The sequence below is a fragment of the Malus sylvestris genome, chromosome 3, assembly GCF_916048215.2.
Source record: "Malus sylvestris chromosome 3, drMalSylv7.2, whole genome shotgun sequence".
Taxonomy (NCBI): domain Eukaryota; kingdom Viridiplantae; phylum Streptophyta; class Magnoliopsida; order Rosales; family Rosaceae; genus Malus; species Malus sylvestris.
Genome location: NC_062262.1, coordinates 30241199 through 30258374, shown reverse-complemented (window position 1 = coordinate 30258374; position 17176 = coordinate 30241199). Strand labels below are relative to the sequence as shown.

Genomic DNA, 17176 nt, shown 5'->3' with positions numbered 1-17176 from the left:
AGAAATACATACAGAATGAAAGTGGTGTGAGCACTAAAAGGTGTTGTAGCCCATGACACTCCCAACAGACTTTGGCAGCTAAGGCGACTGGTGGCGTCGCCATTTTGTTGCAAGTCAAAATTCTATATTCATTATTACTACCATATCAATCCATGTTGCCACCTCCGTTTTGGCCAATATTTAACAGCATGATGGTCCCATTACTTGAATGGAATGATTGAGTTGATCGACGGTTTATGTGAAGTCATGTGATTGTATTCCGACGAACAATGAGAATCGAAACCATGTTGATTTTCAGAGTTTCTGCAGCACCTTTGGCAGTGGATAGGCCGTACCCATTACTTGAAACCAGCTCTATGGCAGCAATGGATGAATTTCCAAGTAGACCTCATACAACGATTGTCCTAGCTTTACCGTATCTTTTGTTTCATTTCTTTTGGAACAATCACAACACTTTTTTTTATTATGGATCTACTATGAGAAATTCAATGCGTAATCTTAGCATTCAATGTTTATTCCTAAATAATCTCAATTTTCAATTATTCAACCAAGCGAAAAAACACAGTGCATATGATCAACCAAAGCAAAATTATCCTTGCACGCCGCCAATAGGATTGAAATGAAATTTCGGTGTTAGACCTTGGCTTTTTAAACAGATCAAAACTGCAATGTAGAAGACGATATATGTCTCGTTCAAAAGTGGTTAGTTCAAAATGAGCTTTTTGACAGGCTCACTTTGATGAGAGTATGAAACTGATAGAAGTGGAAATCAGTGAAAAACATCAGAAATGCAACAGAATTTTCTTGAAAACTATTCAATCTTCAAAATACTATTGACTTCCATGATTGAATATACCTCAGGGTAGCCCTAGTTTTCAAGGCCAAGCAGTTTCCGGTTACCAACAAAATTACAATCCATGAGAAATTTCAATCCGTTTTCTTGGTGGAGGACTCGGGGAGGATTGAGGAGCATGAGTACGACGATTTTAGAGCACATCTAACTGCTGCCACCAGCCACCAACTGCGCATAGGCGGGCGTCGCATATAGGCAAGGCAACGTAGATAGGCTGATCTTAAGAGATCTCATCATATTGTATATTTTTACAATATTCATGGATTTGTAATATTGATTACTTTTCTGGCTTTACGATACGCAGTACAATGCTTTATAGACTCGGTAATGCTAGTGCGGATGGCAACCGCGCGGGGCGGGCCGGCGGTGCCCCTTCATCCCCCACCTCCGATAACCATGTCTTTTAATCGGGGATTCCCTACCCCTGCCTCCGCAGGGAATAGTACCTCCAAACTTATACCCGTCAACCTGCATATCTTAAATTTTTTTAGTAATGCTAGGGAGACTAGCTAAATTTATAGACTAAATTTGCAAACTACATATGTCACCAATAGGAAATGAGTATGTTTATTAGCGTTTAAGTAATTATTCAATCATCAATTTTCATGTCATTTAGTCTACAAAATTTAGTCTACAAATTTAATCTCTCTAGCATCACTCTAAATTTTTTATTTAATTAATGTTTTTTTACTCCATATGTATAGGGTAGCGTTGGGCGCAAATCAATTTGATTCAATTTGGCACAAAAATTATAACCAAACCAACTAGTATTCAACGGTTCTGTTTAGTTTGGTTTTGACAAATACCACCATTGAAACCGAACCAAACAAATCAAATCATTGTTAATCGGTTGGGTTTGGTCCGTTTGAGGCTATTCAATACATAAATAAATAAATAAACGTTCAACCTTTTAAGAGTTTAAATCTTCTAAACATTCCCCACATCTCATCCATTCTAATTGGATTGAAAGATTGAGTTTTTCAGAATATAAAAAGTTCATCAAGTCAAATAGAACTAAGTTTCGATTAAATAAAATCTCATGCTAGCGAATGATTTATTAATTACAACCTTATATACGCATAAAGTACATATAAATCTCCTAATTGTTAGAAGTCATCGCAATTTATAATATGTTGAGACTTGTGATATGTGTATGATACGACCTATACTGCGTTGACACATGTAAAATAAATAAATTAATAATTAAAAGATACACGGTCGGTTTGATTTGGTTTTTGGTCAATTTCAAAAGTATCAAAACTAAACCAAACTAAAAGTAAATCGTTTCGGTTTTTAATTTGTTTGACATTTTTCTTGGTCAAAATCAAACCAAACCGACCAATATGATTCACATCAGTTGGTTTGATGCCCATCCCTATATCACCAACAACAACAACAACAACAAAGCCTTTTCCCACTAAGTGGGGTCGGCTATATGAATCCTAGAACGCCATTGCGCTCGGTTTTGTGTCATGTCCTCCGTTAGATCCAAGTACTCTAAGTCTTTTCTTAGAGTCTCTTCCAAAGTTTTCCTAGGTCTTCCTCTACCCCTTTGGCCCTGAACCTCTGTCCCGTAGTCACATCTTCGAACCGGAGCGTCAGTCAGCCTTCTTTGCACATGTCCAAATCATCGGAGCCGATTTTCTCTCATCTTTCCTACAATTTCGGCTACTCCTACTTTACCTCGGATATCCTCATTCCCAATCTTATCCTTTCTCGTGTGCCCACACATCCCACGAAGCATCCTCATCTCCGCTACACCCATTTTGTGTACGTGTTGATGCTTCACCGCCCAACATTCTGTGCCATACAACATCGCTGGCCTTATTGCCGTCCTATAAAATTTTCCCTTGAGCTTCAGTGGCCTACGACGGTCACACAACACGCCGGATGCACTCTTACACTTCATCCATCCAGCTCGTATTCTATGGTTGAGATCTCCATCTAATTCTACGTTCTCTTGCAAGATAGATCCTAGGTAGCGAAAACGGTCGCTTTTTGTGATCTTCACTAGATTGCTCCGGTCATTAGTGTGGATAAGTATATAAATGGATAGAGATTTTTCATAAGGATTCGACGTGATCATGGAGTGCCGGCTGTCGACTACCTGACGCCCTCCCCCTCCTCCTTTATCCGGGCTTGGGACCGGCCATGTAAGACATAGGCGGAGTTCCCATCCCTATATCACCATGCGACATAAATTAATCGACTACTATAAGTACGTAAACCAGAAAAGCTAATAAAATAGTAAACAGCACTAAAAAATTTCACACAATTGTAATAGCATAGCAACCTGCAATCCGTTAAACGTTTATCATTCCATGTAATAGCATAGAAACCTCCATACAGGTCAGGTTAATTTGCTAGCAGGTTATGAATTGTTCCACAAAGGCCCTAATGTCAAGCTGTCATTTTCCTCTGCTTGCTTTACTGCTTGTCCACCTTCCTTTTTCGACTGGACATTCATAGAATCCATCAATATTTCGGTCCTTGGCTCTGGTATCATCCCCTTTGATGTCATCTCACGGAAATAGCGCAAAGTTTCCTTGACCCTTCTCTTATCATGGAACCCATGAATCATAATGGTATAAGATCGCCGGTCAGGTCGCAACCCATTTTTCGCCATCTCGTCCCAAGTATATCGCACTCTTTCCTGACAATCCCATTCCATATACAACTTCAACAGCAAGTTGTATGTGTCACCAGTCAGGTTGCATCCATTTTTCTGCATTCTCTCCAACAGGCCAGGAACTTCCTCTGGTTTCTTCGACGACTTGAGGAAGTAATTGGAAGTTACTTCATTGGGCAGACAACTACCCTTCCTCTGTTCCATTTCTTCCAAAAGCTCGTAAACCTTCTCCATACACCGTACTTTGCATAGGTGTTTAATTAGTGAGTTGTATGTTGCTGCATTTGGGCGACATCGTCGGGCATTCATTTCCTGAAATACTTCCAATGCACGAGGAATCCTCTTCTTGAAACAAAGAGCATCGATTATGCAATTGCATGTCACCACGTCTGGGTTGCAACCCTGATCCCACATTGCTCGAAAAAACTTGAGTGCCGTACCCAACTTTCCTTTCTTGGTCAATGCATTTATAAAAGTTCCAGACGCAAACTGATCTGGCTTGCATTCAGACGCGATTATATCTTTCCAAAACCTTTTCGCCTCACATCGCTCGCACACACCATCCAATATTCCACGTCTGTATATCTTGCCCGAACTCTTTCCCCTTCATGTTAAACAAAGTTTCCGCAGCTTCTACATGCTTATACCGCTATAACCACAGCATAAGCTTCTGAAACGCAACCAAACCAAGCTCGAGACCAAACTCTTTTCTCTTGTAAAACACATCAATTGCTTCCTCCACCTTATGCGCAGCCGCATACCTATTGAGCAAAATCTCATATGTTCCTTCACCGATAAGTCCCTCTCTCTTGTGCATTTCCTCGAGCACTTGGTAGACTCCATTGAAAGCCCGCATTTTCTTCAGAATCTGCAACTGAGTGGACGAAACAAATCGTGTTATTCCTACCCAGAAAGTAAAATAGGGAATTTTTAGTGAAAGTTTCGAGCTTTGGGTTCGTTGGGATCTGAAAGTTGTGGAATTTGGAAAGGTAGGAGACGGGTTTGTGTGAAATCGGATAGTGAGCGTGATGGTTTTTGGTTTGGGTTTGGAGTTTTAAACTGAAATCACGTTGGATGTTATTTCCCCGGGAAAAGGTTATCAACGGTCGGAACTTGAAACGCATGTTGGTTTTTCTAATGAACAATACTTAGATTTATAAAGAACAATACTTGGCTACTCAAATATGAGTATGAACTCCTACTCAAAATTTTTAATGTTTAAATTGCGGAGCTTTGTGTTTATGATCAGAACCATTCATATGAATCACATTGTAAAGATCATCTCTACAAAAATTAAATTAAAACTAAGATCGTTTAGTCAAATATTATAGCAAATATATAGACAGGGACATATGCATTGAGGGGCAAGGGGGTCATTTGACCTCCCAAACTTCTATGAACATCCATAGATACCTCAGTTGCTGACTCTTCGAATTTCGGTGAATGTCCATATATACGTTAGGTGCTGCCTTTTTGAATATTAAAGTTAGCTTCATATATGCCATCCAACATCATCATTTTTGGACAAACATATTAATGGGATACAATGATATCAAACATTATTAGTGTGTTCAAGATAAGTGTGTTTCTTTGTTAAGCATTCATATGAGAGCAGCCTTGAAACATGTTAGTTACCCTCACAAATGAAGCATTAACAGGTATGCAGTATGTCTTTTCAAATAACTTCAGGCCTACCAAGACTTAATGAAATGACAATATGCATGTTATTTCTGGTAAAAAAAGAATTGTGCACTGCGCGCACTATTCTTACTGACCCCCTAATACTATTTCCTGGATCCACCACTGTACATAGACGGTTCATAATGTTTTTACCAATACTACTCATTTGTTTTTAAATAGTTTGATGACTAAACGACCTTAGTTTTAATTAATTTTTTACGGAGACGATCTTTATATGGTGATTTATAATATGAACAGTTTTAGTTATAAACACGAAGTTCTATAGATTGACAACGAACAATTTTGAGAAATTTTGAATAAGAGTTCCTACTCATATTTGAATAGCCAAGTATTGTTCATTATAAAAAAGAGAGACTCGCTCTCAAGGACTGAGGAGGAATTCCTCCTTAAAATACTTGATGGCCTATTTAAATAGGATTCCGTTTAAATTTTATTATTTAAATTTTTATAGTTTTGGAATAATGATTTCCAGGGCGTGACACTGGGTGTGTTGGATAGGGAATGTACAGTGAACTCGAGAGGACGATTGTCATTTGTAAAAATTGTTGGGGTACTACTGGATTTTAGCAAGATTCATTAAAGTGGTATTGTCGCTCCGCATGCTTTGAGAAAAGTTAGAATTTTCCAAGTACCTCCTACCTAGCTTTCTTTTTCCGCTGCCTCAAAGAAAGTAGCTTATTTTTCATATACCGAATACATACAATAGCCAAAAAAAATTTAAAACCTGCTTTTTGAAAAACTTAAGTAATCCAAACTAGTACTTAACAATTCATCGGTTTGCCTAAGATTGGGAATAAAACCAATGCAAACTGGATCGTAATTACACCAAGAAATTTTCTAATATACTATAAAGTATTCTTTCTTTTTATTCAACCATGAAATACTCTATATTCTATATGTTTTATTCGTAACTCGATAAAAAAAATACAACAAATAAGGTCTAACAGTTAAAAACTATAAAGTATAAGATATACCGAAGCACCGTAACATTTTTACGCACCAAAATTGTCGAATATTTAAAGGAAAAGATTTCAAAAAGTTAAACAAAAATAATCATTATTCTTGTTTTCCTAGAATGACACACAAGTACTTTTGTTTCTTTCGATTCAAAATCAGTCCAATATACGGAGAACTTTCCCTTGCGGTGGCCTGCACAACACAATAAAAGATTTTTCAATGTGATCGTCACATGGGATGGTACATTACGTGTCATTATATAAATGAAATAATATGTGTTAAAAATTTAATAATTTAAAAAATAAAACTTTTCATCATTTACATAAAAATACGTGATGTACCAACCGTGTTCCCGTCGCAACCACAAGAGCTGTTAAAACCACCTCTACACATGGCAGCATCGCAACAAAGCCAAAGACTGTAACAACCGTCGGATCCGATGGGACCAGTTCAAAAAGTAACGATCCATCTCACGCTGCAAAGAGAAGGGCCCATGCCGACAATTTTCATTCCAAAGCCCAAAAAGTCCAACAAAACCCAAAACCCAAACGCCGCCACAAACTTTCCGTCTATCGCCCCAACACAAAAGAAGCGGCAGCACGATACGCGACGACAGCGCCGTCATAACCGCCGTTAGGGAAAGCCGCCCTTCCATCGTCCTCGCGCCGCGTGGCCCTCACCAGAAACGCGCCAGCGCGCATCGCCGCGCTTTGTTATCCACATGGGCCCCACCGAGTGAGAATTTTGAGAGTGCGCGCGTTACCGTAGGTGGGTCAAAGGCCTCGTTGACCGAGCAAATATTTTTCTTTTAGCTCTCGGTGTTGGCATGTTGGGCGCACGGGCACGTGTGGCGCATGACATCAACGCTCCATGCGGGCTCTCCTACTCATTTCAAATTCAAAGCATTTTTAGAGTTTTTTTTTTTTTTTTTTCATTCATTTTAATTCAAAGCAAGTCAAAATCCTTTTTCTTTCTTTTGATACTTTACTAATCATGTTTTAAATTTGTATGTATAAAATTGTTTTCAGAACTGGTAAGTTAGGAATCAAACACTGCACGAAAGTAATAAGAAATATAAATCTAGGCTAACAATATGCTATAGCATTTTTCTTTAGGAACCTCATATATTTAGCAAATAGTAATTGCATAGTTTCAGTCTTATCACTAATGTAATCATGTTGGTTTCTAATCGAAAATCTTATACCGATCCATCTTTGGAAAAATAATTTGATCTATAACTAAAGCATTGTTTAATCAAATTGAATAATAACATTGTTAATAGAAGGAGACGGTATACAAAAATGGATCAGATACGTTTAGTTCGTTGTTTCTGTATAGTACAGAGGTCCTATGGAAGCTACATTGTGGTCTGCAGTTTTTTCATCCCCAATGGAGGTTACCACGAAGGAACAGCACAGAGCAGGTCCTATGGAAGCTCCTAGACAATTTGACCAATGGGAGGTCAACAGTTCATCAAATACGAAAATCAAATACCGATATTGTAGTGTAATGGAAAACCTGAAAAACACAAATAGACGCTAGAACAAACATTGTGACAGAGTGAATGCAGATATGGATATATTATTTGACATGTTTTATTTTAAATAAATGAAAAACCAATTAAAACTGAATTAACATGTGGTTTTCATACGGAATAAATGATGGCCTTTGTGTGATGCTTGCAAAGAATCTCTTTTTCATCCTGCATATACAAAAACAAGACAGTGATTATGTTTAGCACTAATCAGAAAATTATAGATAAATAGCATTGTACATGTTTTTCAATCATAGCTTGAGATCAATCTCATTCGATTATTCTATTGCTAACCAAACAAATTAGAGACTGGAAACTAAATCCCAAAGAAAATCAAACGCTGGATCTCTTTTGAGACAATTTTGTGAAAGAAAAAGAAAGGATTTGAGAGCAAACGACAGGCTGACGAAGTGGGAGAAAATCAGAGACTCATGAAGTGAAAAACGAAGAGGAAGGGTAAAGCAAAAAAGACGCGGCCGAAGCAGAGAAACAAACGATGAAAGACGCGTGGTTGGGAAGGGCATAACCGACTTTGCACTGTAGAAAATAGGAAACAGTACGCGGAGCAAAGAAGAAACCGAGGGCAATATCGCCCTTTCACTGCTGGTGAACATTGCCGGGGGAAACTGAGTTTTCGTATATATGATGATATATCTAATTCTTCTCTAGGATGTTCGAAACTCAAATCTCATGAACAGTAACGACGAATAACATAAGTAGCTATTAGAACGTTGGTTGGGCAGCCAAAAAACCCCCAAAACAAAAAGAAGAAAAAAAAATTAAATAACGTAAAAGGATGATTTACAAGGTAAAATAAAATTTTGAGAACTTATAATTTTCTACTTTAATAGTCGATTTTCATCTTCTGATAAAGAAATAAACAAAAACTAAAGAGCTGTTTTCTAGAGAGTTCTTGAGTTAAGTACTATTTGTCTTTTTTCAAAATTATGATTTGACAAGTGTATGTTACTTTTATTTTTTGACAAGTGCATCCTACTGACCTCATATTTGTTATTTAATTGAGAATGGTGAGAGAGTACAACTTTTTTTAGAGTATGATTTTTAGGGCTGGAAAAAAATACCAATAATTTCAAACCAAACCGAAAAATTCCCAAAATTGAACTATTTGTAAAACATGGGTAAAATCAAATTTTAGTAACCAATTATTTTTTTAATCTTTTTAAAATAAAATAAAATTTTGATTACCTTTAAACTATTTGTAAAAGATGGGTAAAATCAAATTTTAGTAACCAATTATTTTTTTAATCTTTTTAAAATAAAATAAAAACTATTAGTTCCAAAGATAATGGTAAACAAACTATATGAAAATACACACACACTCTAGGTGAATCTTTATTAAGTACCACTCGTCGTCTTCTTTTTTACTTTTTCAACATTGTCATCTTGAAAACATAAGGGCAGATTATGGACGTATAGTTGTAAAAGCCACATTTATATCTCATTTTACGTTTTTTGGGAGATGTAATTATGAGTTATGCTTGAATATGAGATATGTAGATTCGGGGTCTCAGTTACTTTTCTCTCTTGAACTAGAGGAGTCCACCTCTTGAAGATGTAAATATATATTGTTATTAACATCTTCCGATGAAGATGAGTATTTTACATACCAGCACTAGAAAGCTTTCCAGTCAACAAGAAATGCAAAATGCTAATTTCAAGATATTTTGCATCTTTTATTGGAAATGCTCTAAGGAATAAGAATGAGGGTAAGTTTGAACCCAAAGCACAGTAAAATAAAATAAAAGACCTTAACTACCAAGTCAATCCACCACTTAAACCTTCGATGTTATTATTGCTCTAAAACAGAAGACCATGACCATTGACTCATTGAGCAAGTTAAAATTCTAAATAGATATAAAATATTAGTCTCCTTTTTCTATATTTCATCTAAACTCTTTGCAATTTCTTGTCCTAAAATTTGATGATATGTAAATCATTCACGGATCACTGATCAAATCATATATGTTGCAGTTATGAACAAAATATATCTCGAAGATAATCTAATAAATAGACAATAAAGCTTTTTTGTACAAGAACACTATGAAAATTAAGTGTAAATAATCTTCATATATACTAAAATGATATTTTTCTATATGAGATACTAAGGTGGCAAATCAGCCTATTAGGTTGTTAACAAATATCTGTTAACATCTGTTTAATTTGATATCATCGTAATATAGAAATGTGATTGGTAGTGGTCCTGATGATGTAACGTGAAATTAAACTAAACAGGTGTTAATAGTTACTTATTAACAACTCAAAATGTTGATTTGCCACCTCTACTAAATACTATTTAGATGGGGAAAGCCAAAAAAAATTATCGTATTTTTTTTATTTCCCTCATTGAAAAAGGCGAAAGTATTACGTTTGGGGTCAAATTTTCTTGAAACTTTTGGATCCCTTTTTGTGTGACAATAATTTACATTCTTCTTGTTGTATACTTACCGACTGGGACTTGTGGACAAGTATGCTTGAATATCATTTATCAAATACTGTTCGTTTTCCTTTTCGAAAGGAAAGGCAGAGCATGCAATCATATATATGAGAGTAGTTTACATGACGCAGTTACAAAGTTATTGTGGTTTTATTTGTACATGATACGACGTTGTAAAGAGAAACTCAGACATATTGTTATATTATTGTCATAGAGTGTCATGATAATAGTGTATTCGTGCCATATAAATCCTTTTTTCATATGCAACCCAAAAAATATGTATGTTTGAGTTAGAAACACACCTTCTTTTCATCACTTCACACTTCAAATTTCAATGTCTACATAATTTTCATGCACTTATTGTGTGAAAAGGAGTAAAAAGCATCAATGTCGTTGTTTCAAAGCCAGAATCTGCTCGTCTAATGCTAGTAAGCAAACAAGGAAACAAACCCATTTGAAGAATAATGCTATAAACTAAATACAATGAAAATTAATATATTTCCAATAAGTTAGATGACAAATCAAATTCAACCCTACAAAAACAGTAAACAAAATTGACACAACGATACATATTTAATATGGACCTAACCAAGGACGAAGCCAGAAATCTGCATGGATGGGGCATCTTTAAACAACAAAATCACAAATTAAAAAGTTCAAGGATAACTAAACAAAACACTTATATATTAGTCCATAAAATTTTTCATACAACATATCACAATATCCATTGATGTGTTTTTATGTTTTGAAAGCGTTACATAACAACCTTATTACCAATACCATCAAACATCTCTTTCTACAAAAATAACCATGTTATCATTTTTCCATTAGTCTCTCATACAATTTCATTATCGATTTTCATAAATTTTATGACCGAAAATGCTCTTTCAACAATAAAAATAGCACATGAAAAAGTTAATATTAATGCCACGAACAATTGAAAGACTACTTTTTTTTTCCCACACACAAAAATGAGTGGGGGCATCCGCACCCTCTGAGCCTAAGGTGGCTCCGTCCGTGGACCTAACCACTATACAAAATCAAGTGCAGGAGGAGGAAATGATCTATAGGCAACTTAAAAACTTGTACATTGCCATTCTACTTACTAGAAAAAAATCATAAATGTTCCCAAACCACCGTTCGTCGAGATGAATTTTGATGGCTCTGTTAAAAATTCGACCTTGTATGCTTAATATTTATGTAATTAATGATGAATGTTCTAAACCTTTTATGTAATTAATGTTAAAATTCGACCTTGTATGCTTAATATTTGTGTAAGTCGTAAAATAAAATAAAGCTAGGATTTAGTAATGTTTTATGTGATGAGCCTCTTCTTTCTGAAATGGTTTATTATGCACGGCTAAGGCTATCTCAAAGGCAAAATTTTAAACTCAAATTTGACTTATAACATTAAGTATGTGCATTTGAGGAGAAAATGTTGGATTTAGAACTCAAATTTGAGAATGTGGATTGGGAGATGGTTGGTTCCAAAACGCAAATGTTGTTCTTCTTGTTGAAATAACATTTTTCCTTGTAGGTATGAGCTCCACCTTAGATGAAACTCAAATATTAGTTTTAAATTGACTAAAAATTTTATATAGGTTTTAACTTTCCACTGCATTGTAGTGAAAAAGATTGTTATTTGGACTCAAATATAACATTTTAAGTTCAAACCTGCTGATGCATTGGACATGGCCTGATAAATAAATTCGTAATCTTATGATGAAAAAGAGGTTCAAAAAATGATTGCATAACGAGATTTTATTGATACAAAAAGGAAAAAATTTCCATTGCAAAAGGATATATATATAAAAACATCTAAAATGGAAAAAAAAAAAAATCTTTTAACTAAATCTTAGTTACCAAACAAGGCAAGAACGTTGCTGTATATACTGCATAGTATATACCAAGGTAAACACAATGTATGTATAGTGTACGACAAGGAGCATTCAATTTGTAGAGGGGAAGGGGTTGGTTAAAAATCTATAAAACAGGAAAGAAAAAGGGAGAAAATACGTGGCGCGAGGTGAGAGGTGGTCAGAAGTAACCGAGGTGGTTCGTGCAAGAGAAGCCACATTAGGCTTAGATTGTGCACTCTCCACTCTCCACAACACACAAGCGCCCAAAAAGGAGCGTCGCTTTAACACTCTCTCCTCGCTATAAAAACCCACCTTCCCTCCCCTCTCTCTCCTCAGCCAACCCTCTTTCTCTCAACATTTTTTACCACAAGGCTCGCATCTTTCTCCAAGCAGCCATGGCTCCGACGACGGCGAAGTCCCTACCCAAATCCGGCTCCGAGGACCAGAATCCGACATCCAACGAGATCCGGTACCGGGGTGTCCGGAAGAGGCCTTGGGGACGCTACGCCGCCGAGATCAGAGATCCCGGGAAGAAGACCCGCGTCTGGCTTGGGACCTTCGACACCGCCGAGGAGGCAGCGCGTGCGTACGACAAGGCCGCGCGTGAGTTTCGCGGAGGCAAGGCGAAGACTAACTTCCCCACCCCCTCTGAGCTCCAGCTCGACGCCGTCAACATCGTCAACATGAACAACGCCGCCAAATCAGCGGCGGCGACGAACGTCAGCAACAGTCCCAGCAGCCAGAGCAGCACCGTGGAGTCCTCCTCGCCGCCGCCTCCGCCGCCACTCGACCTCACTCTCAAAAACCCCCGTTTCTCCACCGGCGGCGGCTACTTCACCGCTGCGAGCGGCTTCCGCCCGCTCCCCGTGCCCCGTCCCGTGTTCTTCTTCGACGCCTTCCCACGGGCCGACGGCGCCGCCGCCCTCCAGCTCGCCCGCGAAACTTGCAGGTTCGACCGCCCCGCTCCCATATCCGGCTCGGCCCACAGCGACTCCTCCACGTCCTCGGTCGTCGACTTCGAGCGTAGCTCCCGCAACGTACGGCTCGATCTCGACCTGAACCTCCCTCCCCCCTCGGAAGTCGCCTAAACTCCGGCCGCCCGCCGCGAAAGATCACCGCTTTTCTTTCTTTCCGGTCCAAATTTGTTCCTTTTTTATGGTAGGAAAAAAAACAAAAAGAACCCCTGTTAGAAAACGAGAAAGCTAGCAACGCTCGAGCTGTCATGTATTTTGAAATTAGCCCCTACATGCAGTTGTATAATGTTAAACTGCTCCACAGCTCCTTGTGTATATACCCAAAGCGAAAAGAAAAAAAAACCCACCCGACCTTTTTCTAATTTTCCTTTTTGTTTTTAAGTCCCATCTGAGAAATCTTACTTTTCTCTCTGTTGTTCCGTTCGTAGTTATATGTTCAGAAATCTGCTATGAAATGAAACATTTCATCCTGTATCGTCACTCGATTGTTATTTCGTATTTGCTGTTCGGATCCGAACAACCGTCCAACAAAACCCCTTTTTTATTTCGTGAAATTTTACGTTAGATTTATCTTGTTTGGATAATCTGTGCCGTCGATCCAACAGACATGTCGCCGGCATTGTTTCCCGATTGACAATCCTTGTCGCGCGGCGCGGTTGCGACACCAATAACGTGCGCAGCAGCCGCCTGTTTTCACTATCAGGTGCGCACGTTAGAGAAAAATCTCCCCTGCTTCCGTCACTTTCTGGACCCGCTGCCCATTATAATTTTTTATATTTCGAAAACACGGTATACAAAATATCATAATATAAATTGTTAAACTTTTTTTTTTTTTTAAATTATCGAGACTCGATGTATCAGATTTGATGTATATCGTCATGCTCTCCCGCAATCTCCACCCATCAATGGAACAAACTTAGTAAATTGGAGAAGAAAATAAATATTTAAAAAATCGAAAATAAATAACTTAAAAAAAGCTGTGACACACGGTGCGGCGTCATGATTAGAAAGCATGGGGCTCTGGCTCCTTCTCCAGTTCTCCCTCTTTTGTCTCACACGGGTGCGCCTCGTGATCTGCGTACCATCGCACGGATACCTGATCAGACGGTGAGATGCGGTGGGTCAGGGTGACTCTGTGAGGGCTCCTTCAGCATAGCGATTCTCGGTTGTTTCAAGCTTTTCTTTGGATTTTATTTAGGAGGCGGCACCGACGGGGAAACCGCTACGTATTTTATGAGGACCGAATCAGAAGCGAGTGGGTCCACGGATGGGGCCCAAGCGGACCGTGTTGACGAGGTACATGTCGGGATTCGTGTTATCGTCGCGTGCATCCTATTCTCACTCACCGTCGAAAGATTTTGTAATGTGATCATCACACAATATGGTACATCTACATCACGTGTCGTTATATAAATGATGAGCGTTATGTAAATAATGGGATATGTGTGTTAAACAGTTAATAACTTAAAAAATAAAATTTTCTACAATTTACATAAAAAAACATAATGTATTACTCGTGTTCCGGTCACAACTAAACATTTCTCCTCACCGTCCAGTAATTACTAATTCTGTTTCGGACTTTTCATTTATTTTCTTTTTCGCCCCGTCAGTTTTCTTCCGATTAAGATTTTGCCCTTTGGTTGTGAAATATTTACATTGGAAGAGCAAAACTAAATATCATTACTTTCCCTTTTGGTGTTTTAGTTAGTTAAGTGCTTAAGCCCAAATAGAAAGAAAAAAGATTGCAACAAAACACTATCCTGTGGATGGAAAACATGATTGGCTGTCAGTACAATCATTATTGAATAATTATGAAAATAACAATAAGAATCTAAAACATGATCAATTATTGTTCTTTCGTTATGAATAATTCTGGTTCATTCACAAATGTCAAATTGAGTTAGTTTCCTTGTTTATTTCAAAATCGATAGACTAACTTGTAAGTGACTCTATTTTCTATCCAACTCGAATCTGTCATGCTAATTGTTACTTTTCTTTTCATACTTTTCTACCTTTTGTTTTTAGAGGATCAGAATCGACAAACAACAATAAGTTATTTACCAAAAAATGATACTCTTAAGTAATTATTGCTTTTTCGCCAGTTTAACAAAAGCTAGCCAAAGTGCATTTTCTTATATTTCTATTTCGTCATAATTAACTAAATACCTTCATTTGTAATTGACAATATCTACGTCATACTCTAGCTCATTATGATGATATATAAGTTTTATGTAAGAATTATCAGCTTTGAGCTCTAAATGTTGATGAGTCAATAGTACGGATTATAAATTCTCTACCAACATGAAAAATCGTCTTAACACCATCATTTCTTCTTGTCGCTTTAACAAAATTTCGGTTGAGTGAAATTCTATCTTTGTCTACTTCATCATAACTGAATAGCCTGATCTTGGAAATGAATGTTTGTGTTGTCATATTGGTAATCACTTAAAATCCTTGAACAAATAAATTCTTCGATCGTTAGAGTATTGACAGCGAAAAAAACTTCTTTAACATAAAACGACATTCTCATGTTATTAGTTACTTTGTCCGTTTAACAACAATTGTCCTAGCATTTTCTATTTTGTCTAGTTCATCATATTGAATACCTTAAATCGGAACTAACCAAATATGCGATACTTAACAAGAGTATTTTGACATCATCATTGCTTATTGTCAGTTAACAAAAGTTAGATTGAGCAAATTCCTATCCTTGTGCGCTTCATCATAACAAAAAACCTTGATATCGGACATAAACTCTTGCCTCAAATTGGCTTGCACTTAGAATTCTAAACCAAATAATTTCTTTGTGACAACTGACAACGAAACACAAAATTATTTATTAAACAGGGTTCAGGTCGCTTTAAAGGATGATGAATTCACAATAAAGAACCACAAATTCTTCGGTAATAACTAGATTGACATGATATACGATTTTTCTCATCGCGTGATCAAATATTGGTTTGTGTTCGTTTCTATCGTTATGTAGTTCATCATAACTAAACACTCTTGTAGATAAACATTTATGCCATCAAATTGTACACCTAATTTTAGAGAAATACAATTACAGCCTAATTTAAGTGTCTCAAACTAATTTTCGAATGCATTTTAACTTACCATGGTTATGTATCATCATTACCGATTTCAAAGTTTTTGCATCCACTGTAAGATGTATGAGATGATTAGTATATCTCAGACATATTTTCATATCTTCCTCACTACACCTATGGTGAGTTTAATCACTTGCCTCTAAGCTTATAAGATCAATTTGTTTGTTTTACTTTTAGCTATTATTAAAATATATAATTTAATATCATTACGTAACAATTTTACAGTCTAACAACAAAATAATCGATTAACTCGCCGGCATAAAGCGCCGTCTAAAGTACTTATTTAAAAAATCTTCATTCGTATCTTAGGTGTGTTGATAATATTCGTATCTTAGGTGATGCTGAAAGATAATCATAATATTTTTCATAATTCCACAATATATCCGTCTTAGATAAAATTAACTTTTGGGGAACAATTAAAAGGTCCACGTAAGAAAATAGTGCTCTTAGGTGGAGGCGTGGCGGCCGCTTTGGTACGGGCCCACACATCGATCGTGTCGTCTGGAATCCATGAAGTCCACAAGTTTGTCGCTCCCCATGCAGTTGTGCATGACGCTGACACGTAGCGTATCGCGCCCCGCCACGCAAGCCGCCTTCACGTGGGCGGGAAGTACGGACGCTCGCTGCTCTGCGACTGGTGTGGCGGTGACGTGGCCGAAAGTGACACCGACAGCCTACGCGAAGGGAGCGTCGTCGGCGGGAGTTGCGTGGAGGAAACGGTGGGTGGGACCCGCGGGTGATGTTAAGGCTCCGGGGTTAGGTCACGCAAAGTGGGGGCGAGACAGGGTGCCACGTAAACCACCGAAACGTAATAAATGTTAAATTTAAAAAATTAAATTAAAATATGTGGGTTTAGGGTGGCTATTGTTCCTTGTGGGCTGTCAGCTGAGCCAGTTCTCTTTTGTCTATCTTTTTATCAATTTCTATTTTTTCTTCTCGCATACTTTATTTTATATCTTTTTTATAAAAAAATAATAAAAAATGTTGACGTAGTTTAATCATAAACGTTCAACTAGGAGGAAAGAGAAGGGAAGGGAAAGGAAAAAAAGAGATGGGAGAATCCCACTCCACGGATATGGGCTCCTTTTTCGACCGGTGGGAGATTTA

The 17176-nt window shown here is 37.4% G+C and overlaps 1 protein-coding gene and 1 pseudogene across 1 annotated transcript; one reads left to right on the top strand and one right to left on the bottom strand.

Annotated features, from left to right (window-relative positions):
• Positions 1-3134: 3134 nt before the first annotated feature.
• On the bottom strand, positions 3135-4597 carry LOC126614391 (putative pentatricopeptide repeat-containing protein At3g15200; annotated as a pseudogene).
• Positions 4598-12304: 7707 nt separating this feature from the next.
• LOC126614393 (ethylene-responsive transcription factor 4) lies at positions 12305-13442 on the top strand. The gene has a single exon (XM_050282052.1). It carries the CDS (start codon positions 12384-12386, stop codon positions 13074-13076), a length of 693 nt encoding a protein of 230 aa, XP_050138009.1. The 5' UTR covers positions 12305-12383; the 3' UTR covers positions 13077-13442.
• The last annotated feature ends 3734 nt before the right edge of the window (positions 13443-17176 follow it).

Bases quoted from the DNA above. Each gene is read 5' to 3' on its own strand.
- LOC126614393 (XM_050282052.1), top strand. From the start codon at position 12,384: ATGGCTCCGACGACGGCGAAGTCCCTACCCAAATCCGGCTCCGAGGAC.